We start from the raw sequence: 20944 nt of genomic DNA, 5'->3' as shown, positions 1-20944 counted from the left end.
AATATTTTGTTCCAGGGACCCCCAGAAGCAAAGATTTGAGTTAAAAATGTTCACTTTAAAAATATATATATTCAAAGATTTGCACACATTTTCACGATTTTTCAAAAATAGCAGATCTACAAGCTCATAGCGCGGCACTCGGTGCCGCGCTATGAGCTTGTATATCTGCTATTTTTGAATAGCCAAAGTGTAAAATAATGCTTTTTATCTCAAATCTAAAAATTACACAGTTAACTTCCAGGTCTTAATGGGTTAAGACCTGGAACGTTTGGCTATTAAGACAGATAATAGCAGATATACAAGTTCATAGAGTGCCGCGCTATAGATCCGCTATTTTTGAAAAATCTTGAAAAAAAAAAGTTTTGATTTTTTTTTCTCAAAACTGGATTTAGAAAACATTTTTAAGAATCGCCCCAGGTCTTAATGGGTTAACGAGGATGGATTCGCAGATGACTTCTGTGGAAGTGGAACAAACCATATGCCAGAATGCATTTAGCACCAACAAGGCACAGTGGTGTGGCGGTCTGGAGATAACTCAAAACTGGTGTTTGAAATAGTCCCGTTGATTTTCTTTGGCAAGAATGTAGTTGTTTTAAACTTTAAATCTGTGGTCATGTAATCAAGATGTCCAGATTCATCTCTGGACAATGAACCCTAACTTCCTCTTTCCTGTGCAGTGCACACCCTCTTGACAAAAGTCAACTTTGCACATTGTGATATCTCACGATCTGTTAATGTTATGCCCAAAACACGTCCATGTCTAATTCAGGCACTTAATACAACCTCTTGGCTTTGCGCCTAGCGCCAAGCTTTTCCCACTGATAATGTGCCATTTAAATCGTGAAATTGGAGGCGGACACACACCCCCCCCCCCCAACGCAATTGCATGCAACATTTTAGACCATGAGAGCCGGTGTGCACCATAGTAGATCGTCTAAATCGAGTGGTTCTCAAACTTTTTCATGTCAAGGACCCCCAAATTGACACTTATTAGCCCGCGGACCCCCATTTGAAAAGATAAGTCAGGGACCCCCATAAGAGAAGATTTTTACGACTCTAGCAGTGATTCTCAATCATTGTAATTTAAGGACCCCCCCAGTTTGACATGCATTAGGCTCCGGACCCCCATTTAATGGCATTTCTATCTCTTGGACCCCAATTCATATTGTCAAATCAATGTTAATTTAACTCTGAGAGTGGTTCCATTTGTACACTCTCAGAGTTACAGACACATAAGGGTCCATTTGGTTCCTATAAATCATTTAGCTGGGGACCCCCTGGTATCCCCTCAAGTACCCCTGGGGGTCCCCGGACCCCACTTTGAGAACCAATGGTCCAAATAGGGCCCTTAGTCTTGCTCTTGGAAAAATTCTCAACACAAAATATATGCAGACAGTAAAACTTTGAAAAAGCCAATGTAAATACGCAGATCAACCTGGCAGAACTTTAATTTAGTTATTTAAAAAATCACAATGATTTTTTTTTTCACAAAATGTCACTATAAACTATACAAGGAACAGAGAAATTCACAGAATGAGCAGCCTCTCAAAATAGCTGCATTGGAATCTCCAAAGCACGAGGAGGTGGACAAACTCTGAACTATTTAGCCAGTAATTATCTTTATAGAGTGTGAAATTAAGCAATCTTGACATGTTCCTACTGATATAGTTTATAAACGTGTCAGCAGGTCAATTGTTGACAACCTAACTTGGGTTCAACCACAGACTGTTACCCACAATGTTATCTGCAAGTCATTCCAACAGCAAATGACATGACATTATTAATGTCTTAATTTACTGCAAAGCGTTCATCCATTTTAGGTAATACAGCAGACAGACTGATCGGGTGCTGGTAAATAATGGCTGAATTCTCACCAGTTGAAATCTGCCTTTCCCAAGGCTCACTACCATCAAAGGAATGGTCGGTTTGGTCACAATGGTGAATTAATCTGGTACATGTGATGTTTTGCCCTCTCTTTGAGCTCCAATACCAGCAAACTGTGGCTGAGAACAATAGTGTTGTAAGTAAAAAATAAATCAGGTGCTGTTCTGGGATAAGGCAAGTAGTCAAAAAAAAAAAGACCAACTGACTTACAAGCTAATGGAAGTCCATGGTAGTGGATGGCAGTCAAAAAACAACAACAACAATACTATAGGCTACAGGGAAGTCATTATTCAGTCAGACTTCACTGTAGCCTATAGTAGCCTTTTCATAAATGATATTTGTACTTAGGCTGAAAAGTTTATAATATTTAGAGACATTTAAAGTTTCAAATACAAAAGTAGTAGTAGTAGGCGAGAATTAGCAAACTGGACATATAGACTGAATGTTTCCTTTATACTCATCTTGCGCTAATGCACGCAACTCTTTTGCCAGGTTTTATTTTTGTTGTTTCTCATAAGCGTGCATCCGTTGTCCGTCAACAACACAGTAGTCTGTGCCTTGACTTCAGTGCGCTGACTCTCTCCCCCCCCGGCCCACTTGCGCTTCAACAACACAGGATGAGGCCGTTCGCGTCCCGAAGACACTGAACCGCTAATTGCTCCTAGCGTGCTCACTTGGAGTAGCACACTGCTAGCCTGATTATCAGCCTGAAGCTGCGTGGAGCTTCAGTCTGACATTGGCTGCTGTGTCGGCGATTACATTCTGTTATTATTATGAATATGTAATATTACTTTATCGATTGATTGATTGATTGATTGACTGAACTCTCTCTGGTGAGCAGGGAAGTGTTCTGTAGCTGTAAGTTATACGGGGATTTCAACTCATCACAAACAACAAACAAATCGGCAAAACACAATATAATGAACAGCATATTAACACTACATTCCCTCTTTAACAGTATAGGCTACCGGCCATTCGTCTCTCAACACCCCCAGTTATGCTAGCTCACATGAAAAGCCATGGCTAGCGAATCGCGATAAGCCCCCCCCCATCACCTGTGAGCTATCCGAAGCCCAAACCCTCACAGTCCAGCCCCCTCATATCCTCCATTTTCGGATGACAGCTCCTTAACATCAAACAGCCTTTAGAGTTCCCCAGAGGGGCCTTTTGTACAGGCTCAGCTCAGGTGGCGACTCGCTCAGCTCCCTGAACCCGCTCTGTAATGAGTGACTCGGCAGTGCCAGCGCAGGTGAACGCTGCAGGTATTCTGTGACCACAAAGCCCTTTGAAGCTCTCGAGGAGGAGGTTCTGCCTGGCACTGCCTGTGTGTGCGTGTGTGTGTGTGTGTGTGTGTGTGTGTGTGCGAGTGTGCACGAGTGTGTTAAGAGACAGACTGAGAGAAAGAAGAAGCCTCCTCTCTGATCCCGGGGGGCCAGGTTGTCGGCAGTGGCTGTGTTGGTGATGATTGATTGCATTGGGGGGGTGGGGGGGGGGTCTTGTGCTCTTCTAACAGGTGTCTGCTTGGGGGGTCTGAAGTGTGTGTGTGTGTGTGTGTGTGTGTGTGTGTGTGTGTGTGTGTGTGTGTGTGTGTGTGTGTGTGTGTGTGTGTGTGTGTGTGTGTGTGTGTGTGTGTGTGTGTGTGTGTGTGTGTGTGTGTGTGTGTGTGTGTGTGTGTGCACCAGGCCTTTCTGCTGTGCTCAACAATTAACCATAGCAGTGAGTGGGTCAGTGGAGCCACTGGTGCTCTCTCTAGGTCACCGTTTCCCAGTCAGTGGGTCGGGACGCATTTGTGGGTCGGGACCCATTTGTGGGTCGCGAGTGAATATCCCTTTATTTTTTGTTTCCTAAATGTTGTCATTAATTATTTTGAAAGATTTTCAAAAGAAAATGCACACATTTTCATGAGTTGGAAACAAATTGAATTTTTTTTTCAAAAATAATTTCATGAATGAAATAAGAATAAACAAAGAAATTCCCTAAATTAGAAAACAAATGTTTAGGAAGTAGGGAAAATAGCAGATCTGCAGGCTCTTGTGAGTTTGTAGATGCGTTGTGAGTTTGTAGATCTTGCTATTTTCACTAGTCTGGGTCCAGGGCTTATTTCTCTTTTGGGTCTTGAGCTAAAAAGTTTGGGAACCACTGCTCTTTCTCTGGGTAGGCAAGATCTAGCTGTGTGCACTTTTCCTTGCTTGCTAAATTACAATCACAAGAAGCCTTCCAAACTGTATAATAAATGCAATCCCCTCCAAGCAAAACTAAACTAAAAGCTCCATGCAAGAGCAATTCTCTCAAGATGATTGGAGTTCTAATCCTAGATCGAGTTAATAAATCCTCTATTGGTGCCAGACATGAGCTGGACATATAGGCTCCCATATCCACACTTGTTGGACTTGTCCAAGACTATTATTATTGGACCTCTCTATTTCAGACGTTTACTGAGATATTTAGTGTACTACTCCATCCCTCTCCTCTAACTTTTTCTGGGTTGTTCCAAAAGACTTATCTTTATCCAAACAACAGGCTGACGTAGTAGCTTTTGCTTCCTTGATTGCCAGACGCCTAGGGTCTGCGTTGCTGTCATTTCTCTCTGTTGAAATGGAAGCAGGAATTGCCCCCTCACATGTTCAGTGGATTAGGGATCATATGCAAATTTTCCACCTAGAAAGAATTGAATACACTCTTAGAAGCTCAACTGATCCATTTCTATCTGATGTAGATACAGTTAAATTGAATTCCTTTACCTTAAAGTTGGGGTCTAGGTTTAGGTCTGTTGGACTGTATAAAACCTATTGGTCTTGACTTAGAATATGGATTGATGTTCTCTTACTATTGCTATCTCTTTAGCCATTTTTTTGTTCTCTCTTTTTTCTTTTTGATTATTATTATTTGTTGGTATGTCTGGTTAGATGTATCATTATCTGAATTATTATTACTAGACCATACCCGGTCGACGCATCCGTGTGGGGATATGCGCACATGATCTGGCAACCCGGGAGGCAGTTCGTCCCATAGCTGGGCAGCCCCGTAACCATGGCGACAGTGTTTGACACAAAAACGCTAATAAGAAGCTGAGATGTGATGAAATTGAAAAACGGGCTTCACAGTTAAGTTCAGATGGTAATGGTCAATGGCTGTGTGCAAAATCAGAGCAATTGGTCCAGCCAGTGAGGAGAACCGGCTAGCTTCACCTACTCACCTACGCTTCACCTACTCACCTACTCAAGACGGTTACTAGAATTATAGTATGATTATTGTATTTGTCTTGGTTTATAAAGAAGTACTGGTGTGATATGCTTATGCACATTACGTAATTTCTCTAAAAATTACAAATAAAGTTGTCAAAAAAATAAACTAAAAACAAATGCTCCGAATTATGTAGCAAAGAAGACAAATATGCAAATGAACTAAATTAAAAAAAAACTAAAGAAAAAATCCACCAGCATGCTTCAGGTACCTGTCTTCATGGAATGCACAGAGAGCATAACTTACTTCTCTCTGTTGCGAGGGATTTTGAAATGTGCTTGAATAATGTGATCCTATTTATGTAAAAGAAGAGAGGAATGAGTAATGTCAGTGTAGCTTTAATGTTCATGGCCTAAACCTGAGTGTTTGTTTTTCACAGGGACCTGCGGAGCAACGTGATCAGCCACATCGAACCAGGAGCATTCCTGGGCCTGCCAGCACTCAAGAAACTGTGAGTATACCACCGGCTCATGTTAGCAGCAAGTGAAGCAAGTACATTTACTCAAATACTGTACTCAAGTACAATTTTGAGGTACTTTTACTTAACTGGAGTGTTTCCAATTGTCTATACTTTCACTTCTACTCCACTACATCTCAGAGGCAAATATTGTACTTTTACTCCACTACAATTATTTGTAAACTTTAGTTACTTTGCAGATGTAAATTGTTACATTATGAAACATACATTAACCACTTTAGCCCTATTTTGTACCTAGGCTATTTGAAAAAAGCCGATCTACAAGCTCACAACGCGTCGCATCGCGACGCGTTGTGAGCTTGTAGATCTGCTATTTTCAAACATTTTAGTACTTTTACTTTTGGTACTTTAAGAACATTTTGATACCAACACTTTTGTACTTTTACTCAAGTCAACTTTTAATTCCGGACATTTCCTTGTAACAGAGTACTTCTACATAGCAGTATTGATACTTTTACTTAAGTAAAACACATAAGAGTACTTTTTCCACCAGTGGCAGCACCGCCTTCTCTCTGTGCACGTCTGTATTGAATAAATGCTACATGCTTTCCTCCCTCCAGACCTTTTTTTTACGATTGCAACTAAAAAAAACACTTAACTGCGAGTTCTTTCATTTGCTGGGCATTTTTACTATGGTTTCTGTTTATGTTCCATGAGGGTTAATAAAACGTGTTGAAAGACCAGAGTGTAACAACTGGCCTGTTGACCAGTGTTTTTGTTAGATTAACAAAGTGTTAATTGTTGTTTTCTTGTTTGTTTGTGTGGTAATTGGTCAACATTACAAGTGTGCTATTGTTTTTTTCTTCTTTTTCTGGAATTGTGGGAACCATTGTTTTGGAAAATATATTTGCGACCACAAATTCCCAGAGAGGCTGCACAATGCACATTGTCTGAGTTTTAATGAGGCATGTGCGGTTATGCGTTTTGATGCGAGGCAGCCCTTAACTATTTTGTGCAAAGAATTACGATTCTTGTCACGTTTCTGTCGTTGTATGAACCCAGCTGTTGATAGTGCAGGTAAGCCGCCTGCTGTGGCCCCTCCTCGCCAGGCTTGTAGTGCAGTGGTTTGTAGGGTCCGGGGGGACACCCAGGGGTCCTTGAGGGGGTTCCAGGGGGTCCCCAGCAAAATAAAGCTAATATAGCATCAACATTTTGAGCTATTTTAGCCACTTTAACCCTTTAAGACCTGGAGCGCATCTGTGTCATTTTTAGATTTGAGCTAAAAAAAGCATTATTTTACACTTTGGCTATTCAAAAATAGCAGATCTACAAGCTCATAGCGCGGCACCGAGTGCCGCGCTACGAGCTTGTAGATCTGCTATTTTTTTTAAATCGAGAAAATGTGTGCAAATTAATATATTTATATTCTTTTAATCCGAACATTTTTAACTCAAATCTTTGCTTCTGGGGGTCCCTCGAACAACATATTTTGAGATAGGGGTCCGCTGCCAAATACATACAATGTTGGGGGTCCTTCGCATGAAAAAGATTGAGCACCACTGATATAGAAACATACGTTTTTCAGAAAACTGTTGGGATTTAGGAGACGTGTAGAATCGGCTTCAGATCTTAATGGGTTAACCGTAAATATGTACATCGGCTATTCGATCTACAAGCTCACAACGCGTTTCAATGTGACGTGTTCGTCGGGAGCTTGTGTTCTCTAAAATCTTGAAACGATTTGAAACATTTGGAATATTTTTTATTTTAACCGACATCTTGGCACGTAATATTCTCACAAGGGAAGGTCTGCGGCCAAATACGTCTACGTTTTTGAGGGGTCCTTGACATGAAAAAGGTTTGAGACCCACTGTTGTAGTGTGTATCCTGTGTCCATATGGGAGCGTGGTCAAGCAGCAGAGAGAGAGAGAGAGAGCCCACCCCTACTTCTCCTCCTCTCTCTCTCTCTCTCTCTCTCTCTCTCTCTGGGCCCAGCTGGGCCCCTGCCAGGGACCACTCCAGACAGCATGAGGCCCTCTCCACTTTCACACACGAAAAGGAAAAGAGGGCTGGGGATGAATAAGTCTGTGTGTGTGTGTGTGTGTGTGTGTGTGTGTGTAGTGTACCTGCCCCTGTGTGTGTGTGTGTGTGTGTGTGTGTGTGTGCGTGCGTGCGTGTCTCAACACAGTGTGATTTGGGAATGATCCGATATGAGCCGGTGACTGCCAACATAAACTTGAGTTTGGCTGCTGGTGTGGAGACAGGAAGGCTTCAGCGTCTTGGCTCAGACACCGCTTTATATTCCCCCTCCTCTCTACATATTCATGCCCATTTCTCCATGGATTCATACCAATCTATACGTCCTCTGTATTTCAAAATACAGTCTCCCACACACACACACACACACACACACTTGCAGAGACTTTGGCGTTCGTAGCAAGCATGCAAGGTTCGATCCGGGGGCTTCGTGCTAAAACGTGACTCTGGTGTTATTTCTGCAAAAGCGATTCTGTCCCGTTGTCTAACGCAGTGGTTCTCAAACCTTTTCATGTCAAGGACCCCCAAAATGATATGTATTTGGCCACGTACCCCCATCTCAAAATATTTTGTTCCAGGGACCCCCCAGAAGCAAAGACTTGAGTTACAAATGTTTGCTTAAAAAAAAAATATATATATTCAAAGGTTTGCACAAATATTCATAGCGCGGCACCGAGTGCCGCGCTATGAGCTTGTATATCTGCTATTTTTGAATAGCCAAAGTGTAAAATAATGCTTTTTAGCTCAAATAAAAAAAATGACGAGGTATTTTCCACGAGTAGAAAAGGAGAAAGGAAGAAGGGAGGAGGAGGAGAGGATAAGCGAGGGAGCAGATGAGGTAAAGTTGGCCGTGAACCCTGGTCGGAGTATTAACCAGTTGAACCCTATTAGCATCACTATTCTGGGGTGAACATTAGGTGAAGATGGTGAAGAGATTTGGTGTAGAGGGAAAAAAGGAGCAGACTTAGTTAGTGTAGAGCCCGGCGGTACCCTAAGTATACAGGATTTAAGTGGTTAAACCTTGAGCTGAGCATTGGCTCATGTTCACCTGCAAATCCCCGCCCTTCCATTTTTCCTCTTAAGTCTGGCACAGGGCGATGGTGTTAATTGGCAGCGTAGTTCAGACTCTTAATGCTCTCTCTCTCTCTCTCTCTCTCTCGTTTGGATGTATCCTTCTCTTTCCATCTTCTCTCTCAGGCAAATATTTTAATTTCTCCTTTCATTTGCTCTACCTCTGTCTTCTTCAGAGGAGCCTGATTAGATCTGTGTTTCGATTTGAGACGTGCCACTCGGAGGGCCTCCGAAGCCGGCTGCCTGTTTTGTCTGTCCTGTCAAACAGGAGTGGACGTTGATACTTTAACCACATGAACCCTAGCATCCCTATCGTGGGCATGTCATAATAAACTAACACTTATTTGGTTAATACAGGCGAACATTACGAGAAAATAGCACATCTACAAGCTCACAACCCGTCGCAGCATGAGTTGTCATGAGCTTGTATAGCGGCTATTTTCAGCAAAGATATTTAGTGTTTAGGGAAAAGAATAAGGGGGAAAAGTACAGACCGATGGGGGACCCCGGTCAACAATGTTATTGTTTATAGGGTTTAACCACTTAACCTATTAAATCCGGGAACACATCTGTGTCATTTTAGATTACTTTGACTGTTCAAATATAGCTGATATACAAGCTCATAGGGCGGCACTCTAGTAGATCTGCTATTTTCTTTCTGTGAAAATGTGTGCAAATCTTTGAATATATATATTTTTTTAAAGCGAACATTTGTAACTCAAATCTTTGCTTCTGGGGGGGGAACACAATATTTTGAGATGGGGGTTTGCGGCCAAATACATATAATGTTGGGGGTCCTGGACATGAAAAAGGTTTGAGCACCACTGATATTATAGCAACATATGTTTTTCAGAAACCAGTTAGGATTTAGAAGACATTTGTAGATTGAATGGGTTAAACCCTGATATACTTCAGTTGACCAGGGTCTCAACTGATCTGCTATTTTCACAGAATGTTCGCCTATTTCGCCCCAATGTTCACCTAATATGACATGCCCAGAATGGGGATATGCCAGGTTTCATGTGGTTAACATGGTCCTCCTCCTATAGGCAACAACATCGTTTTCTGAACAATAATATAAATAAATCAGTCACAGACTTTGACTTTAAATGCTACAAAGCTATTAGTGGTCGTTCTCTCCCATTCCTCCTCTGGTTTTCTTCACAGTCAACTAGTACTCAATGCCAGAGCCTAATCTCAACAGTGTCTTTCGGGCCACAGGCATGTTGCACACACACAGCACAGAGCAGAGCAGTGAGGGCAGTGGTTTCAGTTGTTGTTGTGAGTGATACCGTCGGGCTGAAACCTTGTATGTCCCAAACCGTTAACCCATTGAGACCTGAAGCCGATTGATTCTATATGTCTCCTAAATCTCAACAGTTTTCTGAAAAACGTATGTTTCTATATCAGTGGGGCTCAATCTTTTTCATGCCAAGGACCCCCAAAATTATATGTATTTGGCCGCCGACCCCCATCAAAATATGTTGTTGTTCCAGGGACCCCCCCCAGAAGCAAAGATTTGAGTTAAAAATGTTCGCTTTAAAAATATATATATTCAAAGATTTGCACACATTTTCACGATTTTTCAAAAAATAGCAGATCTACAAGCTCGTAGCGCGGCACTCGGTGCCGCGCTATGAGCTTGTATATCTGCTATTTTTTGAATAGCCCAAAGTGTAAAAGAATGCTTTTTAGCTCAAATCTAAAGATCCAGGTCTCAATGGGTTAATATTCAGCAAATGGAGAAAAAAAAATAACCTGTGTTCCAATGGAGCCGATGTATTTATGATTTAGTCACAAGCTCTTTTTAATATTTGTCATTGGTTAAATATTTATAAAACCCACAGACAGACGTAAACACTTTCAACCTGCCGTCTCTATGTTGGGCATGTCGTTCAGTACTGGCAAAACATTTCGCTAATTTTCAAATAATAGCGGAATTTGTGTGACGCGTCGTATGCCTGTGGATTGGCTATTTTCGCTACTTTTTGCGTGACACTGAATGCCGGACTGTAAAAACAGGCCAATCGCTTTTGAAAACAAATAACATAAAAAGACGAAACATGGAGATACAAGGTTTCTGCCCGACGGCAAAGATATGGAGAAGCGAACGCAAAAAATAGCCCGACGTGATTAGCCCCCGGTCAATGGCTGTTCAGCTGTTGCTGGAATGTGGGGGGGGGGGTGACAGGGGGCTGTGGTCACTGGGATGCTTATGGGATGTGTGTGTGTGAGTGTTTGACAGACAGAGAGAGAGTGAGTCAGAGTCAAAGAGAGAGAAAGAGAGAGATTGGGGGGAAGGCGACACAGAGGAAGCAAAGCGTGTGCGTGTATATGCATGCATTAGTGTGAGCACCACTGCAGTTATTCATGAGTGTGAAGAGGTCACGGGACGGGGGTTAAAGGGCTCTCAGACTTGGCCTCGCCCTGAGGCTATAGCCAGTAGTATATCCTACCCCCCCCCCCAGCCCTAATAATGAACCCCAGACAACTGGGAACCACCAGGCACCATCTCTCGCTAGCCCGGGATCGGATGTTAGCTCTGTCACGAGGGAGGGGGGGCGTACCACAGAGGGTTACTAAGGCATCAAGCCTAGCCAGAGCTCAATTTAGCTCCACATAGTGTTGAGTTGACTGGCCTCATAAGTGTTAGTGCAGAGTGTTATGTTTTAATTCATACATCGGGCTAACATTTGATGTGTTGATCGCATACCCGGTGGCTTTCAAAGTGTGATCCAGAGATCCCCATGTGTCCCCCCCACCCAAATTAGTAGTTTATTTTCACCATAATTCATTTCACTTCAAGTTATTATAATGCAAGAACGGTGTGACTGTTCTAAGAATAGGTTTCAATATCACCACTTTGAATCGTTTTCTCATTGTGTACGATTGTGACATTGAGATAATTGAATTTAACACAATAAGATTTACTTTCTCCACGATAATGACAGTTCCATGTAAGGAAACGTTGTTCTCTTATTTTGCCTTGATTAGTGTAGTAGTGCCTGTTTGAAGCAGGCCGGTTATGGAGAACCACTGATCCGATTGGACTTTACAGTGTGAAGTTGGTCAGATGAATGGTTCTAGACGAGATATGCGAAGGAAATGCATTCATTCATTCATTAATTCATAATTCACAATTCCTTGAACCCATTAAGACCTGGAACGCATCTGTGTCATTTTTAGATTTGAGCTAAAAAGCATTATTTTACACTTTGGCTATTCAAAAATAGCAGATATACAGCGAGTGTCGCGCTACGAGCTTGTAGATATGCTATTTTTGAAAATGTTTGAAAATTGTGTGCAAATCTTTGAATATGTATTGTTTAAAGCGAACATTTTTAACTCAAATCTTTGCTTCTGGGGGTCCCTGGAACAAAACATTTTGAGATGAGGGGTCGGCGGCCAAATGCATATCATTTTGGGGGTCCTTGACATGAAAAAGTTAGAGCACCACTGATATAAAAACATACGTTTTTTTCAGAATACTGTTGGGATTTTGAAGACATTTGTAGAATCGGCTTCAGGTCTTAATGGGTTAAAACCCAATGGTTAAATCCCAGTAATGTTGCAAGATGAAGGTTTATCCCTCCAGCTAAGGGAAGTAACCCACAGCTTGTACACACACACACACACACACACACACACACACACACACACACACACACCGTTGCTGCCACTGGGTTATCCTCCCCCCCGACACATAATGCTAGCACAATAATTTGGCAAGCCCACAAAAGAAGGCTTTTTCTCTTCCATTCCAAGCGGAACTAATAACCTCGTACTGTAAATTCCCCAGCCGCCACCGTAAGGACCAACAACAATAATTAAGCGTGCTGCTCGGATGTTAGCGTATGCCTTATGGTTATTTTTCAGCTATCACTTTGTGTCATTTTTTTTGCACACCTGAGGCACTTCAGGATCCTCCATGAGCCTTTGGGATTTGAACGATGGTGAAAGTTTAGATACTAAATGTTTGTCAATGTCTGGCATAACTGTCTTTCTCAAACCTTTGCGTAAGCTTTGCGAGCTGTCTTTCATACGTTGTTTTCTGATTCATTCACACCCGACATTGTTTTAACCTATTAATACCTGAAGCCGATGTATTCTAAGCCGATGTCTTCTAAATCCCAACAGTTTTCTGAAAAACGTATGTTTCTATATCAGTGGTGCTCAAACCTTTTCATGTCAAGGACCCCCAAAATGATATGCATTTGGCCGCCGACCCCTATCTCAAAATATTTTGTTCCAGGGACCCCCCAGAAGCAAAGATTTTAGTTAAAAATGTTCGCTTTAAAAATATATATATTCAAAGAAATGCACACATTTTCACGATTTTTCAAAAATTCCAAAGTGTAAAATAATGCTTTTTATCTCAAATCAAAAAATTACACAGATGCGTTCCAGGTCTTAAAGGGTTAAGTGGTCTGTCTAGTCAAGTCGCTTTTAGTAGAAAGTTCACAAATCTCAATCTGCAGCTTCCATTCAACAAGTTATTTTCCCCATGTAGTTATCTCTAAATGTTTGAACATGAGGTGTAATTAATAGACGTTTTCCCATGTTCCCATATTTTCCATGTTTCCATATTTTTCCCCAAAAAGGCCAGAGAAAACCTGGTCTACCAAATCCCGACAGACATTTGCCAGAGACACATGTGTATCAGGTCCCATTCCAGGGAGAGAAACAGACACGTTTGACGTGTTTGACATTAATCAGAGGAGATTAATCGCCTCCCAGAGTGTGTTGCTCTCACTTTGATGTACTGACCTCGACCCCCCCGAGGCAAACCATAGACATATATGAAATCAACCTTAAGAAGTTGTAAATCTGACAGAACTGAATTTCTTTCGGGCTCCGTGCCTCGACCTGTCCCCGACACGCCGTTGAGGGAGGCCCTGCTTTTGGTGTTGAAAATCCTGTCTGGCTGTATGTTCGGCGACCTGAACATACGCTTATCTGGAATTTCAGACGTTTTTTTTTCCATGCTAGAAATGACATAAATTATTCTACATAGGTTGTCAAAGTAGGAATTTAACCCATTGAGACCTGGAACGGTCTCATTTTTAGATTTGAGCTAAAAAGCATTATTTTACACTTTGGCTATTCAAAAATAGCAGATATACAAGCTCATAGCGCGGCACCGAGTGCCGCGCTACGAGCTTGTAGATCTGCTATTTTTGAAAAATCGTGAATATGTGTGCAAATCTTTGAATGTATATATATTTTTAAAGTGAACATTTTGAATTCAAATCTTTGCTTCTGGGGGTCCCTGGAACAAAATATTTTGATGGGGGTCCACGGCCAAATACATATAATTTTGGGGGTCCTTGACATGAAAAAGATTGAGCACCACTGATATAGAAACAAACGTTTTTCAGAAAACTGTTGAGATTTAGGAGACATGTAGAATCGGCTTCAGGTCTCAATGGGTTAAGAGATTGATGGCCACTCGGATCGCAGGTTTTCTAAGTATGGGGGGCTGCCAGGAAGCGCCGGTTGGAAATGGGTCCAGTTGTGGAAAAAGTACTAAAAATGTTTACTTGAGTTAAAAGTATCAATACTGCAATGTAGAAATAGTCCGTTACAAGTAAAAGTCCGGAATTCAAAATTGACTTGAGTAAAAGTACAAAAGTATTGCTATCAAAATATGCTTTTAAGTACAAAAGTAAAAGTAGTCATTATGCAGAATGTCCCATTTCACAAGTATTCAAATGTATAAGAATCTTTTGAAAATAGCAGATCTACAAGCTCACAATGCGTCGCATCGTGACGCATTGTGAGCTTGTAGATCGGCTATTTTCAAATGGCCGAGACGTATATAGGGCTGAAGTGGTTAAAATCTACAAAATAATCAAAATCTACAAAATAACTAGTAACTCAAGTTTTCAAATAATTGTAGTGGAGTAAAAGTACAATATTTGCCTCTGAGATGTAGTGGAGTAGAAGTAAAAGTACTGAAAATTGGAAATGCTCCGGTAAAGTAAAAATACCTCAAAATTGTACTTAAGTACAATACTTGAGTAAATGTACTTAGTTACTTTACACCACTGGAAAAGGAGAGGTGCTGCCATGATGTGTTGTTGTACTTGTAGGTGATGAAACGATGTTCTTGTTTTCTTTCTGTTTGTTTGACAGAGACTTGTCCAAAAACAAAATTGGCTCGCTCAGCATTGATGTCTTCAAGGGCCTGACGAATCTGGGAAGATTGTAAGTTGTTCATATTATTAATGTTGTTGTTAGCTCCTGTAAACTGCATTGTCACAATGCTGCATGCTCTCCAGGAAGTTTGAATGGTAGAATTCCTAGTGTTTGCCTGTCCATTATCATCATGCAGTGCTCAGATGTTAGCTTGTTGTCTAACAAGTAATCAGGTCTATGAAAACACACACACACACGTCACACACACACACACACACACACACACACACACACACACACACACACACACACACACACACACACACACACACACACACACACACACACACACACAGAGCACCTGGTAGAATATGACTTCAAGTCATTTTCTTTCTTGTTTTTGCTTTGTGTCATTTTTGCATGCCGGAGGCACTTTGTTTGAGTTTGAACAAAAAAAAAGTGAAAGTTGGACACTAATGTTTGTCAGTGTCTGACAACTATATTTCTTATACCTTGTAGAACCGTTGCAAACTGTCTCTCTCAAATGTTATTTTCAGATTTATTCGCACCTGACACATTGTTTTAACCCATTAAGACCTGAAGCCGATTCTACAAAATGTCTTCTAAATCCCAACAGTATTCTGATAAACGTATGTTTCTATATCAGTGGTGCTCAAACTTTTTCATGTCAGGACCCCCAAAATGATATGTATTTGGCCGCGGACCCCCATCTCAAAATATTTTGTTCCAGGGACCCCCCAGAAGCAAAGATTTGAGTTTAAAATGTTCGTTTTAAAAGAATATAAATATATTAATTTGCACACATTTTCTCGATTTTTCAAAAATAGCAGATCTACAAGCTCGTAGCGCGGCACTCGGTGCCGCGCTACGAGCTTGTATATCTGCTATTTTTGAATAGCCCAAAGTGTAAAATAATGCTTTTTAGCTCAAATGAAAAAGTGGCACAGATGCGTTCCAGGTCTTAAAGGGTTAAATGCTCTGTCTAGTCAAGTACTAACAGCGTTCAGTGCAGTTCACAAATCATAACCTGCTGCTTTCCATTCAAGACGTTTTTTCCCCCCCTGCTAGTTATCTCTAAATGTATAAGCATGAGGCGTAATTTATCGAGGCAGGGTCCTGTGTTTTTCCACGCTCATTCCTGGCGTCCGTGGACGTTTTTCCACAAAAGGCCAGAGAGAATCCCTGGGTCTACCGAATTGCGACTGTCTGACGTTTACCAGAGACATCGTGTCAAGTCCCAACCCGAGGAGAAACACACATGTTTGACGTGTTCAACACCAATCGCGGGGAGATGAATCACCACCTCCCCCGTCGTGTGTTGCTCTCTCTCCCTTTGATGTGCTCCCTCCCCCCCGAGGGCGAACACAGACATCATCTGAAATCGTCCAGAGTAAAGTTGTAAATGTGTCCACGACGTCGAGGGCCCTGCTTTGGTGTTGAAAATGCTGTGTGTCTGGCTATATGTATGTCGGCGACCTGACCGTATATACTTCCTGGAATTTCAGCCGTTCTTTTTGCAGGATGACGTCTGATTTTTCCATGACTTTTCTCAAGGTTGTAAACAGTGGCGTACCCACCGTAGAGGCAGGGCAGGCGGCCGCCTGCCCAACTAAAATCTCGCCTCCCCTAGAAAATAAAGTAAAAGACCGACTGAAAAACAGGCAGTGAAAAAAATCTAAACAAAATAGTTGCCGTCGGACCATTAGCCCGCCTCCTCGTCCATTCACGTGGGCAGGCAGCTAATCGCCACCGTATCCATTCAGCAGAGCGACCCTCGCCTATAGAGTGATGCAAATGTGTGCCTTTGTCTTCATGGGGTACCAGGAGTGCCAGGGGTGGGGGTCTGGGCCTGTACCTCCTGTACCACCTGTACTCACCTGGCATAAAAGGGTCTCTGAGAGCAGCTTGAGCCATTCATTACTAAACTACAACATGAAGAGACCACCGCTGAAGAATTGATTGATTGATTTTACTTGCATATTGTTTTTGGGGCGGTGTAGCCGCCCCCTATAAGTGAGTTTTGGACACCAACCAATCCTGCATCATGATTGGCCAATAGTCTACAACGCATTGTATACCCCTAACCCGATATTTTTCCCCGAGTACCCCCCCCCCCCTTTTAATCACAATGCTCTTTTTTTCCCTTCTGTTTGTTTGACAGAGACCTGTCCAAAAATGAAATTGGCTGTCTCAATGTGGATGTCTTCAAGGACCTGACAAGTCTAGGAAGATTGTAAGTTCTTTAAATACTAGTGTAACACTTTTGTTAACCCCTGCCGCTAAGGCACTGTTGCAATGCTACGTGCTCTTCAGGAAGTTTTGAAATGTAGAATAAATATTGAAACATAGAGGAGTGTTTGCTTGCCCATATCATGCAGACGTGCTTCAAATAGTCGTTCCAGCATTAGCGATTTCCTTTTTTTCTCTCTCTTTCCATTTCTGTAAAAGGCAATAGGCAATATCTTACGTAATGTGTTCTCTCCCCAGGATTCTGTCGGGAAACAAGTTCTCCTCGTTGACCCAGGGGAACTTTGAATTGAGCTTGGGGTCTCTGAAGACAATGTAAGTATGCTCAGGAATCGACATACTACAGTGATCCAATAAGTAAGCATGGGCTGAATGAATGTATGCTCTGCAAACAGCGGGAGTCACGTGACTTTCAACAAACATTGTTAAAGTGATAGCTAAAGTAATCGGATATGACACAGATTTAACTGCTTGGCCTCAAGCCTCAAGAGGACTTCTCTGTTAATTGATGTAGTTTCCCATCTCATAGAGGCCGTCAATAGACTTAGTCTATATTCTATAGTCTATATTCAAAATTGCATATCGCGATGTAGTCCCACCGACATTTCACTATATGTGATATTATTCCGTTTTTTGGTTATAAAAAATACATTGTTCTGTGGTTCATCTGACTTACATTCCTGTATGTATCACGGTCAGTGGTGTAAAGTAACTAAGCACATTTACTCAAGTACAATTTTGAGGTGCTTTTACTTTACTGGAGTATTTCCAATTGTCTATACTTCTAATTCTACTCCACTACATCTCAGAGGCAAATGTTGTACTTTTACTCTTTATGGCACTCAATGTGTTAATAGCAACATGGCCGCCGTGTGAATATGGTCTATGGGGCTTCATATACTGATATTGCCATTCCCTTCCGCAGAGAGTTTGACACAGGCTACCTGCTGTGCGACTGTAACCTGCAGCGGGTGCTGCGCTGGATCAAATTGAAGGGCATCGGGGTGAAGGACACCAAATGCTCCTTCCCACGCTCGCTGCAAGGCAAGCTCATTACCTCAATCAACCCCGAGCTGCTCACCTGCGGTAAGGACCTAACGCACAGAAGCACAAACTTCACATACTTAACCCATTAAGACCTGGAACTGTGTCATGTTTAGACTTGAGCTAAAAAACATTATTTTACACTTTGGCTATTCAAAAATAGCAGATATACAAGCTCATAGCGCGGCACCGAGTGCCGCGCTACGAGCTTGTAGATCTGCTATTTTTGAAAAATAGTGAAAATGTGTGAAAATCTTTGAAATATATATATTTTTAAAGCGAACATTTTTAACTCAAATCTTTGCATCTGGGGGTCCCTGGAACAAAATATTTTGATGAGGGTCGGCGGCCAAATACATATAATTTTGGGGGTCCTTGACATGAAAAAGATTGAGCACCACTGATATAGAAACATAGGTTTTTCAGAAAACTGTTGAGATTTAGGAGACATTGTAGAATCGGCTTCAGGTCTCAATGGGTTAAGGGATGTATCGATGCAACTTTTTTCCAATGCCGTTTCTGAGTACGAAGTGTCAACGGAAATTCTCTCCGATCTGTTTTGAAGGGCTGAAATGAAGTAATACTCTGTATATATATATATATATATATCAGTTTTGTCAAAACGGCACGCTGTCCCTTCAGATTTCTTTGCTCCCGGTGGTGTCTGGGAGGAACAGGAGCTTGTGCAATGAGACGGGAGATAAGAGTATATACGGCCGTGCAGGCCATAGCGCTGCCTTTGTTTGCACTCGCTCATGTCTTATCAGTTTGGCATTCGTCACAGGGGGTTATGAAATGCACTAGCACAAGCCTAGCGAGGGCCCAATCGCATGACAAAAAATGACAAATAAAACTGCTTTATTCTCGCAATTCCACAATTCCAGGGCGCTATCTCCACTCCAAAATATGCCAATGAAAGCAGTTTCTTAGATAAATGTGAAAAAATGGACCATATAATGACATTTTATTGTGTCACGAGAAACGGTTATTTTTAGTTCAAGAAATCTGTGTTTGGCTCGGATCGCTGGCCGGATAGCGGTCCGGGCACTTAGGCTCTAATGTAGCCTGACAGTGCGTTGCGGGGTTCGAGTCCCGGTTCCCGACGACCTTTGTTGCGTGTCTCTCCCCGTCTCTCTCTCTCCCTCTTTTCCTGTCCTATCATCACTGAAAACTATCAATAAAGCCAGAAAAGACACAAAAACCCATTAAGACCTGGAACGCATCTGTGTCAATTTTTCATTTGAGCTAAAAAAGCATTATTTTACACTTTGGCTATTCAAAAATAGCAGATCTACAAGCTCATAGCGCGGCACCGAGTGCCGCGCTATGAGCTTGTAGATCTGCTATTTATGAAAAAAATGTTAAAATGTGTGCAAATCTTTGAATATATATATATTTAAAGCGAACATTTTTAACTCAAATCTTTGCTTCTGGGGGGTCCCTGGAACACAATATTTTGAGATGGGGGTCGGCGGCCAAATACATATACCGTAATTTTGGGGGTCCTTGACATGAAAAAGTTTGAGCACCACTGATATAGAAACATACGTTTTTTCAGAAAACTGTTGGGATTTAGAAGACATTTTGTAGAATTGGCCTCAGGTCTTAATGGGTTAAAATAAATCTGTATTTGAGCGTCGCCATCTGCTGAAACGTATTTTTTTATTTGGTTATGATGACTGTTGGTTTTAACAGCGCACTGTTGCAATGCAATTTATTGATTGGCTATATCTAGATGTGGATGTGCCCAAAAACCTAAACACACGCTCTCATCCTGCTAAAAAATAATGTCCCATGTCCCTGTCTCACCCATGTCCCTCCTCTGTCTTGTATCATGTCCTTACCCCCCCCTCCCCCCCCAGACGCACCACTAGAGCTCCCCTCCTTCCAGCTGACTCCGTCCCAGCGGCAGGTGGTCTTCCAGGGGGACAGCCTGCCGTTCCAGTGTCAGGCCTCGTTCGTGGCCGAGGACATGCAGGTCCTGTGGTACCAGGACGGGCGCATGGTGGAGCCCGACGCCGCGCAGGGAATCTTCATCGAGAAGAGCATGGTGCAGAACTGCTCCCTCATCGCCAGGTATGGTGATGATGACGCACACGTTCACTCACTGCTGCATGCGTTAACGTTGCGTTGCTGTGGCAACTGGGGTGGCATTTCATTGACTTAATGGCAATATGGCCGCCGTGTGTCTATAGGCTCTATTCACAGCAGCCATATTTTCACTTCCTTAACAGTAGGGGTGTGCCGATATACCGTCCCACGATATACCGTCCCACGATATATCGTCCACGTCCCGCGATACGTTTTCGTGACGATATGTATCGTTTTGGGGGAAAGAAATATAGTTTTTTTTTAATTATTTTTTTACAATCATTATAATCAGGCATGCAAACAGCCCCGAGCTGAAAAGGGTGACAACATGTTTTTTTTTTTTCGGGTCAGGTGTCACACTATTGCCCTATTTAGATTGAAAACGGCTATTGTAGCTGAAAAGCTACAAGTTTCCATGTCTGAATAATGCAAAAACAGAATTATTTGTTTGCATTTACTTTTTTCCTCCCCCATATATTTTCATAATGGGGCGGCCATAGCTGAGTGGTTAGTGAGTCCGCCTAGGGAGCCAGAGGCCCTGGTTGCCGCAGGTTCGATTCCCGGCCAGGCCAGCATATGTGTCGATGAAATGAAATTTGTCCCTGAGCAAGACTCTTAACCCCTAATTGCTCACAGGTTCTCATTGGAAACAAGACCGCAAGGACTTTCATGAACGACCTGTTAAAAGGAATTATCCTTATCCTTATCCTTATAATAAAAAAAGTGCGTATCGTATCGTATCGATATCGT

General features: G+C 42.1%; 1 protein-coding gene across 1 annotated transcript in view; it reads left to right on the top strand.

The window, feature by feature from the left end:
* Positions 1-20944, top strand: part of adgra3 (adhesion G protein-coupled receptor A3) — a 66319-nt gene that overhangs the window by 18770 nt on the left and 26605 nt on the right. The window contains exons 3-8 of the mRNA XM_084042740.1: positions 5507-5578; positions 14789-14860; positions 16974-17045; positions 17300-17374; positions 17985-18145; positions 19966-20179. Of these exons, the coding sequence (XP_083898866.1) occupies positions 5507-5578; positions 14789-14860; positions 16974-17045; positions 17300-17374; positions 17985-18145; positions 19966-20179 (666 nt within the window). The remainder of the gene's footprint in view (positions 1-5506; positions 5579-14788; positions 14861-16973; positions 17046-17299; positions 17375-17984; positions 18146-19965; positions 20180-20944) is intronic.

This window comes from Gymnoscopelus microlampas (genome assembly GCF_963454915.1).
Source record: "Gymnoscopelus microlampas genome assembly, chromosome: 19".
Classification (NCBI taxonomy): Eukaryota; Metazoa; Chordata; class Actinopteri; order Myctophiformes; family Myctophidae; genus Gymnoscopelus; species Gymnoscopelus microlampas.
This window is presented reverse-complemented; position numbering and strand designations above follow the sequence as displayed.